The sequence below is a fragment of the Octopus bimaculoides genome, chromosome 10 (assembly GCF_046866305.1).
Source record: "Octopus bimaculoides isolate indiv1 chromosome 10, ASM4686630v1, whole genome shotgun sequence".
Lineage (NCBI taxonomy): Eukaryota > Metazoa > Mollusca > Cephalopoda > Octopoda > Octopodidae > Octopus > Octopus bimaculoides.
Window position 1 is genome coordinate 9,439,659 of NC_142937.1, and position 17,326 is coordinate 9,456,984.

Consider the following 17,326-nt stretch of genomic DNA (forward strand, 5'->3'; position numbering starts at 1 on the left):
TCTAAACGAATCAACGTGTGTGTCTATACCCGTTTATGTACGCACGCGTGCATATATATATATATATATAGAACGTTATTCATATATGTATATGCATTATCGGAAAATTCCGTGGCAGTTCGAAGGGGAAAGTTCAGTGAATATGTGCGTTTACATGTTTACATGCATAATACTATGTATAATATTTTCGTGCGCTTTGTGTGTGTGTGTGCTTTGTGTGTGTGTGTGCTTTGTGTGTGTGTGTGTGTGTGCTTTGTGTGTGTGTGTGTGTGTGTGCTTTGTGCGTGTGTGTGTGCTTTGTGTGTGTGTGTGTGTGTGTGTGTACATCAATTTTATGTCAGTGTAAAGTAATAAAAATGGAAAACAGTGAGATTTCAATTTTTACAAGGAACAAAATAAATGTTATAAGAATTATTGATTTTTCCATCTCTTTCTTCATCTTCTCTATTTCTCTGACCTCAGCCATTCTGCTATCTTCATTTCACCTCCTTTCACTAGACTTTCCTTGTCATTCTTTCCTGTTCTTTTTGAAATGCCCTTGAGAAAAGCGCAAATGTCACATGGTCTTGTCCCCCACATGTAAATATGTGACCTTGCGTGTTTTATATAACAAACCAGCATTTCTTATAAAATATACAATGTCTGTATTTCTTTTCAAAGAAATAAGTATTTATTTAGTTAGTTATTTATTCAGTTATTTTGCTTGGCAACAGAATAAATTTGAGATTAGATATTGCATAAGATATTATAAATCTCTGAACATTGAAACTTTGAGATAAAAGATCTTAGTTCAAACAGGGCTAGCTAGGAATATGACATCTGAAGGCAATTGATGATTGGACTATCAGAAAGGTATTTTATAACAAACAAGGAAACACATTCACATATAAAATCCCTACAAACACATACAAACATACCCAAACACACAAAAAGGATACATAAATAATACACCCCTGTGCATACATATTAAAATCACTCAGATATGCACACTCTAAAACCTTCATAAAATTATATTAACACTTCAGAAAATTGAAATTCATGTAGCAAATAATAGCTATACTCAAATATTATTGATATTTTAAATTTTCTAACCTATAAATTTTTTTAATGTTTATTTTCCTGCATCTTTGTGTGTATATTTGCTTGTGTGCATAACGATATTAACTGTTAAACTTTTTATTTCACAGTCAGTTTTTGAGGGGAATGCGCCGGAGCGGCGCTTCGGGAAAATCTCTTCTATCATAGCGTCAAGTCGCTTAAAGCCTTGAATGAAAAGAAAGAAACTGAATAGAGAAACACTTTAGACAAATACTAACAGAATGACTCACAGGAAGTATAACAATGTTTTAACACAATTTTTCACATCCAGATCTTTGTAAAATAAATACACAAAGACCCCGCATGAACGTATATATATATGTATGTGTGTGTGTGTTCGGATATCAACACGTGCGGGCTGAACAAAACTGTGCATCTGAAAATATTTCGTAATATTTCAACATCATTTGTGTTAAGCACCTTTGCACAAAAGTTGCCAAACATTTTGGTATAGGACTGATAATCTGAAAACGGATACGCTTCGTTGTTGTTATCGTCCGATATTTATACAACATATAACGTATAAAAATACGTAGCATATATTTCGCCTGCTGCTAATGTATGTCTGCTTCTTTTTTTTAAATACTATTCGTTTATGTGAGAGGCTTTCTCGAAACTAGTACTTCAGTTTAGAAGGCTTTCAGCACTATATATGCTTTAAGAATGATATACAGACCGCTAATATGAACTAGTACTGCTTCTGTTGCTCACAAAGAATATATTCTAAATTTTAACCAAATTACATTTCTGAAATTAATCATCTCATTAACCTCTCTGTTACTCAACCAACTGATTCTCTCGATTGATTCGCCATACTGGGATGTTTAATACTCCTCCTCTACATTAATTACCTTAAATATTTTCTATATGATATTCTATTTATCCATTCACGATTTTATCTAATAATGTCTAAATTTTGTAATTTTACTTCGGCTTTGAGCTCAATTCATTAGAAATAATCATTTGCACGTAGGCAACTATAGTTATCTATGATTTATCACTCTTGTCCTATTCATTATCAATTATTGCTGACTTAATGTTTAATTTACGTTCTAGCTTTCTGTGGCCTGGATCTGTCAAAGGCGTGGTTTTATTTTTTGAGCTATCTTAATTCTCATAAATTATGTTGGAGTTTAGTCCGGTCTTCTTCCTTGATAATTTTCTTAAGTTTGGAGTCACTTGTGAATATTCTTACTTTGCTGAGTTTGATGACGCTTGAAATATCGTTTATATTGACTATAAAGAGAATTGTTGTTACAACACTGTTAAATATTTTAAATTAGCAAAGTTCAACCCCGTTGTAAATTTATCCATTTCGATATTGTAGAGTACAACAGAGCCGTTTGTCAAAATTCTGGAATTCAGGAAAATATATACTACTCTAGTCGACACTGGTATTAATGTAATGATAGGTATGAGGAAATCATTAGGCTTTTATGATAATTTATTCTAGCTCAAAAATCCGGAAGTGAGATTTTTCGATGAAGTTGTGAGAAGCTACGGTGGCGCGGAAATTACAGAGGGAAATAATTATACATACATACATACATACATACATATGTGTATGAATTTGGGTTTGTACTACTTACATTGAAAAATAGAATAGAATTTCATCAATATAGGACCATATAGCGACGATGAATACACTTTAGACGCCAGTATAGCTTGATATAAACTTTCAAACTTATTAATACATACAGTTTAATACAAAAATCACAATACGTACTAAGTAAATTTCTAAGACATAACACGGAATCTGTAGACAGATAAACGTACATCATATTGGGGAAGCAAAACACTGAAGCTACAAGCATTTATGAAGGTTCTAACAATTCACCCACGATTATTAGGCACTTCACAGACAATATTAATATATCAGTTCTAATCTCTCAGCAGACTAGGAAATATTTAAGAAAGCCACTCCACGTACAACGGAGCGACAGAAATAAGTGGTTTGAATGGTAAGCTAAATTATATAGAGCAATCACCAACAAAAACCAAGAAACAGTGAAATAGGAAAATAATATAGTATAATCCTCCATGGATTATAAATGTGTCAACGAATATAACAAGCAGCTTCCTAATTTTGATATTTTCACAATTGTCAGTGTTACACACGTAACAAAAAAAACAAAACAAAACAAAAAAAAAAACAAAAACAAAACAACAAAAAAACGTAATTCTATTTAGGTCAGCTTTAGTTGTATAGGTGGTACAAATTTATGACTATAATAAAAACCTGAAAACTACTACACAGTTACCACACTCTGAATGTAGTTGTAGAAATATAGTTAATTGTTTTCTCAAATAAAAATATCCATCCAAGGAGCTTGTATATTGAGTCAATCTAGAAGCTAAAGATGACGGGGAAAATGTATTTTGGGCTTACAAAAATCTTATTCAAACTTGATATGTACAGCACATAATTTAAATTAGATATAAAACAAAGGACAACTTAATTTAATTTTCAAAATCCCTTTGTTATCTGAAAAACAAGAAAACAAAAGTGTACGTGTACAATCGTATGAAACTTAGCTGCAAGAACAAAAGTATATATTGGCTATGGACATAATTGCTACATCTACTAATCTAATCTTTTATGCATATTCTTGCTCCATTTCCACTCTATTCGAATTACTAACCGATTTAGCACCTAAATTCCAGGACCGTTACTGTCATATCCGAGCATGCTGCTCAAGAAATGATATTGCGAAATAACTGAGTCAAAGCACACAATTCATCCTTACTTACCATACGTCAGCTGTATATGGAATACGCACACTATTTTACCATGTAGATGAGTTACATGTAGATCATGAAAATGTGCCCTCATTTCTTACGAAAGCGAGAATGTAAGTGCAGTTCCTTACTCTCAGGTATTTTTCTAATGAGCTATTTATATACTTAATCTTCACATTTTAAGCCCGTAAAGTAGTACTAGATAAAGGGATTACAACGACACGTTGAAGAAAGCGACTCTTTGACGCAACTTAAGCGGTTCCTTATTCAGAGGAGGGTTTTAGAGCGTGTGTATCTGAATGGTTTTAGTACGTAAGCACAAGTGTGTATTATCTATGTATACATTTTTGTGTGTTTGGATATGTTTGCGTATGTTTGTGGGGGTTATTATGTGTGAATGTGTTTCCTTGTTTGGTATAAAATGTCTTTCTAATAGTCCAATCGTCGTATAAATGTATTGTACTAATTTATTGAGGAGATCAGTTATATGCAGATGGTATAGCGAAGAATCCTATTTTCTTAAAATTCCATAAGGTAAGTTGCATCAAAGGTTGACGAAAACTCATACCTAAATCAACATGTTGTAACTTAAATTAAAGGTCGGGTTTGATTTATAGACTAAAACAAAATTTCAATTAAATGTAATAGAACGGTGATGAGGAGAATTTAATTATTCGAACTAATCATTTTATATGTGCGAGTCATGAAATGAAAAGCTTCTCACTGAAACATAGTTTACAACGTATATTCCAAAGGAGAGGTCTGTGTTTTTATGGTAAAGTTTTTTTTTATCTAGAATAAACCATTTTATCTTGAGCGTGACTAATTTAGATTCTGAAACGAACAAAATTATTTGGACAATTTTTCTAGATGTTTAAATGCATGAATATGCTAGTAAGGTGCGTCTTGCAATATTTTTCAGTTAATCAGAGATTTATACACAATCTATAGTGCTATTACACTTTAGTATAATAAATTAATTCTGGATTGGAGTATTAGAATTCCAGGTAGAGAAAATGACAGTTTTATGGATGTTCGAAAGGGTTTGATTTGAAATGGTTGATTGAGTTAGTCATATTTTTACAGCAAGAACAGTTAACTTTAAATTAGTATATTTTTCTAAGGATCATACATCTATAGTTCTTTGTGGAAATGAAAACATTAAATTTAGGAGACCTTTGGCAATATTTGAAAAACTTCAAGGACGAAGAAATACGTTTATTAATATTGATTTCAAATTTTGGCACAAGTCCAGCAATTTCGGGGAAGGGATTACGTCGGTTACATTGACCTTATTGCTCAACTGGTACTTTATCAACTCCTTAAGGATGAAAAGCAAAGTCAACCTCTGTGGAATAAGAACAGAACCTAAAGACGGATGAAATGCTGCAAAGCATTTACCTCGGCGTATTAATGATTCAGTCAGCTCGCCGTTTTACTTTAATACGTTTATTTATATACTTTTCTGCTTTAGGGACAAGGCCTGAAATTTTGTGAAAAAGGTTTAGTTGATTACATCGACCACAGTATGTAACTGGTACTTATTCTATCAACCTCTGAACGGATGAAAGGTAAAGTCGACCTTAATACGTCTATTAGTATTAAGAATTAAATGCTGTAGAATATTGCTCAGGTGATTCGAATTTTACTGGGTTTTTCATTGAGGGCAATACTTATTTGTAATGAAGCTTAAAGTGAAATCTAGAAAATTTACATTAAAATTAGTACTAACTTTAATTCTTAAACCTATTCCCTTAAATATTTTTATAGGAATTTTCCTAAATCTATCAAATTCCTGACCATTCTTGTGTGCGACTAAAAGCTTGTCATATCCCTAAAGACATCCTCTCATTATACATTTTTTATGCGGAGGGTTTTAATAATAAATTCCATTAATTTCGCAGACTTCAGTCCTATCACATGCAGACATCAAACAATTTGTTTTTATGACTGTTTTTTATGACCTAGGATGAATTAAAAAAACAAAAAGAAAAACATGAATTTTCTTGCATGCATACTTATTTTGATATCATATTCATTGATTAGTATGATGCGAAAGCAAACAATATTAGGAAATGTTGTACGAGTTATTGGAGGTAAAATTCTGTAGGACCAAATTGGGTAAATTTACAATGAAGCTTGTCACTAATACTGGTAGACCCTTTTGTGAAGGTACGTGGCTACATGGTTAGGGTATTCGTCTCACGATCTTAAGGTAGTGAGTTTGATACCTAGTGGCACGTAGTGTGCTTGAGCAAGACACTTTATTTCACGTTGCTCCAGTCCAATCAACTGGAAAAAAAAATGAGTTGTAATTGTAATTGTAATTGTCATTCTCCGTGTCACGCTGAATCTCCCTGAGAACTACGTTAAGGGTAGGCGTATCTCCGGAGTGCTCAGCTACTTGCACGTTAATTCCACGAGAGGCTATTCCTTTGATTAGATCAACTGGAACCCCCAACAGAAGGACTCACGTTATATATTTTGTTAAAGTGTAAGTGAATGTAAGACATGCTTGCTTATTATTTCCATTATTAACTTGTGTTTAAGATTACTAGAAAAATTAGACTTATGATCGTTAATAATGTTTTGTCAATAATAAGTTCTCTGTGAGGTTCTAAATATTCTGTCCTGTTGATGGTTATGTCTATATAGGCTTTAGGGTTGATGGATATATCTATATAGGCCATCCCTCTCCACACACAATACTTATTACTCATTCATTTTAGCGTTATTTTCTGCGTTGTTATTAACGGAAATATTGTTGCTTTATCGGTAAATATTCCCAATACACAAGAGATTTAGATTTTCCCTCATTCTCCGAAAGAATAATTTGGCTCCTACTAGTATCTGCAAATATCTCTCCAGTAGCCATATTGAAATGAAATTCTGATTTGAAATCAGAAATATATATATATATATATATATATATATATATATATATATATATATAAACTGAAATTTGTTCCCTAAATGTATGTAAAAATTAAATTTACCTCGTTGTTAATGTAAAATAAATAAATAAAATAAACAGCTCTATCTTGCACGAAAAAGTTAGTAAACATGCAAAATCGGGAACTGCTTCAGGGCATGTCATGCTGAGATAAGACGAATTTTAACTTATGCACGAGATTATAAACAAGAGACGATTACATCAATCCCAACATTTGACTGGTACTATTTTATCAGCTATCAACTATGGAATTATGAAAAGCAGAATCTATCTCGGCGAGATTGAATTTAAAACGTAAATCGACAAAAGCAAATATCGCAATGCCTTTTTTAAAAAATCTATCTCCATTCCGCCGATTCCTTCAGACATTTGGACAAAACTGAATATTTGTCTGAAATCGGATATCACACGTCCTTTGTGGCCCGCAAAAGAAAGGAAGTGGTTTTGTTGTCTCGGTGCTCCTTTGTCACTCAGGTCCGTTGAAGGAGATTCAGTCGTGAATGAAACAATTAGAAAATGGAAGAACGAAGGAAGTAAAATGAAAAAGGAACAATAATAACATCGACAACATTAATTAGTTTCACTTAATTATTCTTTCTCATTTAACTTCTTTCGTTTTCCCATTTCCCTTTATTCCTCTCTGGTTCTTTTGTTTATACTTTTCTTTTGTTTGCTCCGGTGGTTCCCAACCTGGATCCATAATGACCCTTGGGGTCCACAAAAGATTCTGTTGCCAAAATTTCTGTACAATATATTGGTTTTATTTCTACAATACAAACTGTTTAAACATTTTTAAATACACTTCCTAATAATACTTAATTATTAAAATATAACCACGAGCGTAGCTGGAGTGGGGCGTAAGGGCGGTCCGTCCTGGGCGGCACTTTTGGGTATGCTGTAAGCAATATGTGTATTTTGTGGGGGTCTGGGGGCGGCAAACGGAAGGGCCATCCCGAGCAACACACACTCTAGCTACGCTAGTGAATATAACACGATTTCGTAACATCGAATAGCTCTGAGGATCTACCTAGGTAAAACAGGGATCAAAAGGGGTCTGTAGATAAAAAAAAGCTGAGGACCTGGTTTACACCAACCCTCTTTATTTTAGTGTCCCTTCACGTACCTTCAGTATTATCGTTTACATAAAATCTAGCAACATGCAAGAGTACGTGGTCGTTCAATTTGCAAGAAATAGTGACCATATCTCCTTCGAACCATAAATTACCATCTTTATAAAAGTTTTTAATATAGCTTCACATAAATTGCGTCTAGCAAAAATAAGGCGGGAAAGTAATTTGATCAGAGAACTGCTGGAACCTTGCCATGAAAAACAATAACCAAATACACTTTGCCAATTCTATTGTTTTTGTACTTTTTATTATTAATCGCCAGCATTAAGACAGAGGGGAGGCAGAATTGTTAGCACGCCGGACAAAACGCTTAGCGGCATTTTGTCCAGTATTATGTCCTTTCATCCCTTTCGGGGTCGATGGAAGAAGTACTAGTTGAATACTACGGTCACTGTAATTGACTTACCCTTCCTACGAAATTGCTGACCTTGGGCTAAAATTTGGAAATGTGATTAATCGCCACCATAATCGTCATCACCGGCGTCGTAGTCGTTTCTTTGATGACAAATATGGAGAGTGTGATAATGATGATGATGATGATGGTTGAGATGACGATGAGGAGGACAACGACGATAATTACGGTATTAATAGGGATGATGAAGGGGGTGCGATGATGATGATGACACCGGCAGCCATGTGCAGTTGTTATTGCTGAGGATGGTCTTTTCGTTTTTAATCATGTCTCATCTCGTCAGTTTACTCCTTTATCTATTATCCCTATTCACATGACAATATCACAACTTGCGTCAATTCCACGACAACGACGACGACGGTGACCACCACCACCACCAGTACCACCGCCACCGCTGCCGCCACAACTAGCATGACCACTACCATCATAACCATTCCCAACGTACTACTACTACTACTACTACTACTACAACTACTACTACTACCACCACCACCACTACTACTACTACCACCACCACTACTACTACTACTACTACCACTACCACCATCACCACCACCACCACTACTACTACTACTACTACCACCCCACCACCACCACCACCATCACCACCAACACCACCACCACCACCACTACTACTACTACTACTACTACTACTACAACCACCACCACCACTACTACTACTATTACTACCATCACCACCACTACCACCACCATCACCACTACTACTACTACTACTACTACTACTACTACTACTACTACTACTACTACTACTACTACTACTACTACATTTAGCTCTTCTCTCTTCTTATTTTTCCTATCTTCCTTGTCTTTCTTTCCTTTCTCTTTCTTCTTCTTCTTCACCCCCTCCTCTTTTCTGTCTTCTACATCCCTATGTAGATTTTCTTCTTCCTCTAACACCCCCCATCACCTTTCTGAACCACTTCCACACCGTTCTCCCATCTACTTCTTCACCCGACTGTTCCTAAGATATAATTGTCAATATTGAAATCTCTCTTCACGAAACAGAGCACGTGATTCTACTCCAGAACATTCGGGAATCTCTTAATGCTTCGGTTCGATGCGGAGTATCTATTGATTAGTGCTTAACATTTTCCATGTTGTTGTTGTTGTGATAAATGTTGATACATCTTCACAAACACACACATACACACACGCACGCTTACATACACACATACATACACACACACGCACACACATTTACATTCATACATTTCAACACGTGTATGTATATTCATATACATTTATGTATGCAAATATATATGTGTATGTGCATATATATATATATATATATATATATATATATATATATATATATATATATATATATATATATATATATATATATATATATATATATGTATATATATATATATATATGTATGTATATGCATACATATATATATGTAAATATATACATATATGCTCATATATATATAATAGGTGTATATATAAATATATATATATATATATATATATATATATATATATATATATATATACATATATGCATATATATAAATATAATACATATATATAATACACACACACACACACACACACACACACACACGCACATATATATATATATATATATATATATATATATATTCATAGGTGTACAGATACAGGTTTATATATGTATATGAGTGTGTGTATATATGTATTTTTACTTGCTGTTAATATCTGTTTCGCGTGTGGTTTATTTAATGGCAGAGGTGGTGATGGTAGGGAGGCAGTCCCGCCTTCTAAAGACCGAAAGTATTAATACCAATAGTTATATCCTTAGGGAGGAACAGGTATGCTTGTTTTAGGTAGACGGATTGACATTTATGGAGCATTTGTGGCACAGAGGGAGTGCGATGCGAGTGTTGATAGATGTTCGTGTATATGTGTGTGCGTATATATGGAATACATACATACATATATACACACATATGCAAATATATGTATGCGAGTGTAATTATACGTGAGGCATATATCTGTGAATCTCTCTATATTTACATAATCATGCATACATACATACATACATACATACATACATAGAAATACGCGTATGTATATACATACATACATCCATACGTATATGCATATATGCGTACCTACTTACATACATTTTTATATAATTTCTTGTTTGTTTCGAAGAACAGCCTTGGAAATAAACAGAAAAAAATCAGACGCTGAAGTCTTTTATATTTCATTTCTGTGACTAGTTTACAGAGTTAATTCTGTTTCGATTCTAATCTGTTCACAAGGCTCCTTTCCCAAATCTAATATATATATTTTTGTCTATTGTTGAGGAAATACTGGAAGTAGTGAATGTATAGTTGGATAATAAAACGAATGATATCTTACAGGTAAAGCACGGTGGTTATGTATATGGTAAATGAAAGACAGAAATTGGAATATACGAGATTTTATTATTTATCTAGCATCGATCCCTTACGGGTGGGACACTCAACAACTGGTTCAGGAGCATCTGGTGGCGCAGATGTGTCTGATCGGGTGATGAGCTCGTTAAAATAACGGCTCCGCAATGCATCTTCTCATTTCGTAGAAAAGCAGCAAGACGGAGGAAATATCTTCATTTTCATAGAAGATAAAATAAAAACATTACAGATGCAAAAAAGAAGTGAACACGCAATATAGAGTTCATGTATGCATGTATGTATGTATGTATGTATGTATGTATGTATGCATCCATCTATCTATCTATCTATCTATCTATCTATCTATCTATCTATCTATCTATCTATCTATCTATTTATAATTATGTCATTTGTTTATGAATAATAGTGCAGTTGATTATAGGATTCCAAAAGGAATTTCAATACTTTTCTCGTTGTATTGCATGTTTATTTCTTCACACACTCTCTCTCTCTCTCTCTCACACACAAACACACACACACACGCACACACACACAAATATATGTATGATAATATAAATAATGTAAATATATATATATATATATATATATATAGGTGAGAAAGTTGGTATGTGAAAGCACGTGGTTGGATGTATAAAAGATAAAAGAGTGAAAAAACTACAGAAGGCTTGTGTTACATGGTTAAAGTATATATTTAAATTATGTCAGAAAAATGTTAGAAAAATGTTAGAAAATCTTTTTGGTATATCAACATTGTATTTTGAGAAATATATCTATATATATATATATATATATATATATATATATATATATATATATATATATATATATATGCGTATATGCATACATATATGCACATCTACACGTATATAAAAATACATATGTGGGCAAAGGACGTCATGAAACGTGTACAACAAAAAGGTACGAAGCACGAGTACATAGAACATGAACTATTCTTTCGAACAACGAAAGACATAAATGGAAAACAAAACAAATAACATAAAGAACAACCCTTTATCAGTTGTTGGCTGTTTTTCTAGTCCCGTATTTCCAGCATTTAACAACAATATACGCTTTCGATAAATTAGTTGCTCCCGTAAAGAAAATTAAATAAAATTTGGGATTTTGCGAAGGGTCCAAATAGGTAACACGAACAGGACAGTGAAAACAAACAGGAAGTGCTGCTAAGCCTGAACGAGGTTGTGGTGGCGAACGCATAAATCAAGCTAGGACAGGAGACAAACAAGAACACGTCTTCGGAGAGAAAGAAAGAAATTTGGTCGATGTTCACGTGGGAGCCACGCACACACACAGACACACACACACAGCACGCGAACACACTCACACACACACACACACACATATATGCGCAGGCGTGGCTGTATGGTAAGTAGCTTGCTTACCAATCACATGGTTCTGGGTTCAGTCCCACTGCGTGGCAGCTTGGGCAAGTGTCTTCTATTATAGCCTCGGGCCGACGGAAGCCTTGTGAGTGGATTTGGTAGACGGAAACTGAAAGAAGCCCGTCGTATATATATATATATATATATATATATATATATATATATATATATATATATATATATAAGTTCAAAAAAAGACAAAAAACAATAACAAAAAACAACAACGTGAGGACGTGATACAGATAGTGTTATTAGACGCTCGGGAAAGGAAAGATCTCTCTCTCTCTCTCTTTCTCTCTCTCTCTCTCTCTCTCTCTCTCTCTCTCTCTATATATATATATATATATATATATATATATATATATATATATATATATATATATATAGGGTTGAGAAAGTTGGTATGTGAAAGCACGTGGTTGGATGTATAAAAGATAATAAGAGTGAAAAAACTACAGAAGGCTTGTGTTACATGGTTAAAGTATATATTTAAATTATGTCAGAAAAATGTTATATATGTATATGTGTGTATATATTTATTTATGTGTGTGTGTATGTGTTTGTCCCGCATCCTGCCTTCGCTTTACAACGGATGCTGGTGTGTTTATGTCTCCGTAACTTAGTGGTTAGGCAAAAGAGCCCGATATAATAAGTACTAGGCTTACAAAGAATAAGTCCTGGGGTCGATTTGTTTAACTAAAGTGGTGCAGTCAAATGACTGAAACATGTAAAAGAATGAAATAACAGAATATCTCCAAAAGAGTATGCACACCATGACAGATTAATTTTCTTTTCTTTTCAGATTTAACCCGTTAGACATAATGATGAGGACCAAATTAAGCTTGGATCAAAGTGAGCTTGAAAACGCAGTGGAAGTGCAAAGTTGGTTTGGAGGGAGTTTCAAACTATCTGCTTACGTGACTTACCTACATTTGGATTAGAGATAAGTTCGAAGCAGGTGGAACTGTGTAGAATCTCTACAAGAAATGTTCTGGAAGCCCACGTGTAGGGATGAACTCCAGAAAGCAAGAAAGGTTAATAAAAACCTACATCAGTAGAATTATTTTGATGAGAATACATTAAATGTAACGTTTAAGGTACAAATCTGACATCAGTCAGTGAATTTATGCAGCCATTGAACGGGAATGCGTACAAATATCAAACGAAATGGTTCTTGTATGCAGTTCTATTGCTTCATATAAACAGCGCCTGAAACAGAAACGGCCATCAGTGTGAAAACAGGCGTTCATAAAAAAGTAAAAAAGGCATAAGTAAATATATAAATTCTGTTTGTAGATTCTATTAAATATTGAAAATGAAATGTATTTTAACAGGCATTGATTTTTATAATCATTCGATGTGTGAATTCATTTTTTTCAACATCTGTATATGTATGTGTGTATGTATGTATATAAAAATATAGACATATACATATATATACACACATATATATATATATATATTATACACACACATACATGCACACACATTTATGTATATATATATATATATATATATATATATATATATATATACATATATATATATATATATATATATATATATATATATATATATATACGTATATGTTTGTGTGTTGTGTTTGTGTGTGTTAGTGTGTGTGTATGTATGTATGTATGTATATGTTTATTAGTATTTATGTATTAGTACACGTCTACTGTCAATGATGACAGTAAAAATATTTATCTTAAGAATTGAGGAAAACAATGAAAAAATTTTAATACGTGAATCTAAGTTTATGAAAATATATAAAAAAAATGTATCGGTGACATATTTAATAAAACAGATCTCACACTAAAAATTTAAATGACTGTGGAGAAGTTATCAGGCAGTAAAATTGTGCAGCTGGTCTTTGCAGTTAGTCTTTAATTTAATATTTCTTTCATTACTATATTTCTTTCAATGAAAAATGTTTTCAGAAAATAAACTTGTAATATTTTCATGAGTAGTTATAAACTATTTATATTTCATGATCTACGGAGCGCTACATAGAATTATTCGTTAGGCAGAAGAAGCCAGTTATACTCCCAGGTCAACAATTGAACGTATATATATATATATATATATATATATATATAGTATCCCATGATGTTTCTATGAGGGTATGTTTAAATTGCAAGGCATGTGTACGCATTAGTAGTTGTGGTTCGGTGATTTTTGTTCTGTGTGCTCACATGTCTGTGTATATATGCTTGTTGTATATGTGCATTATGTACTTCGAAATGCGTACCTGTACTTCTTTCAAGGCTAGAAATGCTTCAAAATTTTCTCTCTCTCTCTCTCTCTCTCTCTCTCTCTCTCTCTCTCTCTTTCCCCCCTCTCTCTCTCTTTCTCTCTCTCTTTCTCTCTCTCTCTCTCTTCTCTCTCTCTCTCTCTCTCTCTCTCTCTCTTTGTGTGTGTGTGTGTGTGTGTGTGTGTGTGTACATAAACACTTCTGCTAAATATTTATAAGAATGTACATATACTCATATTTTGAGTTCTATTTTTCCTGTTTGCATCACCTGAACAAAGCATTATGAGTCGATTTTGTAGATGGAAACTGAGAGAAGCCCGTCGTATATATATTTATATATATACGAAATAATTGAGATTCGGTTGAATTAGGTACTTAAGTTGAAGAACCCAAACAGTCCGGTATTATCCGAAGTAAGATCAATAAAATAAAAAAAAGCAACATGATATGAAGAGGTGATGCAGCACGACCGTTTCAAGCAACTCCATAGCTAAGAATATATTCTGAGCTTCAATAGCAACAACATCGATTTCTTCCATCTTCTTGTTCAGTTAAAGCATTCGAGTAAAATTATATTAATGTGCCCTACAGATTAAAATTCTATTTATTTGTGCATTTAAATTGATGTAATGATTGCATTGTTCAATTAAATGGAGCAGCTTGAAACGGTCGTATTGCATCACTTCTTGATATCCTGTTGCTTATTTTGATTATATATATATATATATATATATATATATATATATATATAGTGTGTGTGTGTGTGTGTGTGTGTGTGTGTGTGTGTGTATGTATGTGTGTATGTGTGTGTGTACTTATGCGTGTGTCTTTGTGTCTGTGTTTGTTCCCTCCGCCATCATTTGACAACCGATACATACATACATATATAGTACACACACACACACACACACACACACACACACAGACACAGACACACACACGCACGCATACATATATATAATGTGAAGGCGCAATGGCCCAGTGGTTAGGGCAGCGGGCTCGTGGTTGGAGGATCGCGGTTTCGATTCCCAGATCGGGCGTTGCGTGTGTTTATTGAGCGGAAACACCTAAAGCTCCATGAGGCTCCGGCAGGGGGTGGGGGTGGCGACCCCTGTTGTACTCTTTCGCCCCTACTTTCTCTCACTCTTTCTTCCTGTTTCTTGAGTAACGCCGCGATGGACTGGCGTCCCGTCCAGCTGGGGGGAACATATACGCCATAGAAACCGGGAAACCGGGCCCATGAGCCTGGCTAGGCTTTGAAAGGGCGCATAAATATATATATATTTATATTTACTACCAAGTCCTCCCACAAAGCTTTGGTCTGACCCACCAGACTATTAGATTTCGTTACACATCGCTGGCCACAATATGCTTTAGCCTTCGAATGATGCTACTTCGCCTGCTCTGAGAATCGAACCCACGATCTAGCAGTTGTGAGTGCAACAACCTTACTGCTAGGCCACTCACTTGCACTCACTCACTCACTAATTTACTCACTCACTCACACACACACACACAAATTCATAGACACATTAAAGAGTCTTAGGGGGTCATATACTAAACGTCAACATTGATTAACAAATCCACATGTCGCAAGTATTAGGATATCACAGGATATCACAGGATATCACTAATGGAAAGGAACAAAGTGTTGGAATAGCTAACTTAACACCAACTGTTTCAGCACTCAAAGAATATGAAAACAAGGTTTCAAGCAATCAAGCTATAGAATTTTAATATTGCTTGGTAACTCCTCTAAGAAAACTTATACTGCTTGTCAGAAAATTTAGTTAAAGGCGGAAGGCAATGACTCCAGATTGTTTCAGCTATTTTGTACCATGAAATATTCTCAAAACGATTGACTTGCATTGTGGGAGCCAGAAGGCGCAAAGCTACGCAATTAGAGAACTGTGTAAAGTCGGTTATATCAACTTTATTATTTGACTAAAGCACATACTTTATTGATTCATAGAAGGACAGAAGGCAAAGCTAACCACAGTGGGATGTGATCTCAAAAGATAAAGAGGCTTAATTAAATAAAACGTTTTATTTCACCATATAAACACAGAAATTAATATACATATCAGTACACACTCAAACACAAATACATTTAAGAATAAAAGCCACATTTACTTACGTAGCTGTGCATATATGCATATGTGTGTGTGAGCGCGCTTGTTTAAGTGTATTTATAAACTCGTTTTATGAAAGTTCGAAACCGAAATATAATAAAAGCAAAATTATGTTTGATAAAAGTGCGATCATATACATATAATTACATATATTCATATGTATAAATGTACTCAACAGCATGTACATAGTAGCACGCCTACATGTCTCGTGCACACATACTGACACATATATTGGAGATGTGAAATGGAATTAGGTCGTTGGTCAATACAAATTAGGTCAGTTGCAAATTCCACTGTAGATAGTTATAAACAATTTTAATCTCTTTTCTGTTATAGGAAATATAAAGAGAATAATACAGTTGAATGTATATGACCTTATATAGAGACATAACACTAAAGTTGATTTATAGACTGTCAGTTTTCAGGGTTGCCACTGCATGAATTGAGGAAGTTAGGGAGGAAGAAAAAAAAAGTTGAGAGATAGTGAGTGTGGTTAGAAAATAGAACAAACCATTTGCAAATCGTTTTAGAAAGCTGTATGTCTATTATATGTTTCATTTACTTCTTTCGTCTAGAAATTTCTGGAAACACATAAAAAAAAATGAAACATTTACACATGCATACGTATACACACACTCACTTTCCTTTCTTTCTCTCTTATCTCTCTTCCTTTCGTCTGTCTGCTTGCTGTCTCTCTCTCTCTCTCTCTCTGGGCCCTACGTGCGTGCCTGTATTTAGTGGCTCGATTCCAAAAGGTTGTTTGGCTGCCTCACATTACTAGAAAGCCTTTGATAGCGTAT

The 17,326-nt window shown here is 34.0% G+C and overlaps 1 protein-coding gene across 1 annotated transcript in view; it reads left to right on the forward strand.

The window, feature by feature from the left end:
- The window catches only part of LOC106869169 (thiamine transporter 1), a 108,087-nt gene extending 94,625 nt beyond the window's left edge, over positions 1-13,462 (forward strand). The window contains exon 4 of the mRNA XM_089358363.1: positions 12,943-13,462. Within this exon, the coding sequence (XP_089214489.1) occupies positions 12,943-12,948 (6 nt within the window). The 3' untranslated portion in view covers positions 12,949-13,462. The remainder of the gene's footprint in view (positions 1-12,942) is intronic.
- Positions 13,463-17,326: the final 3,864 nt, after the last annotated feature.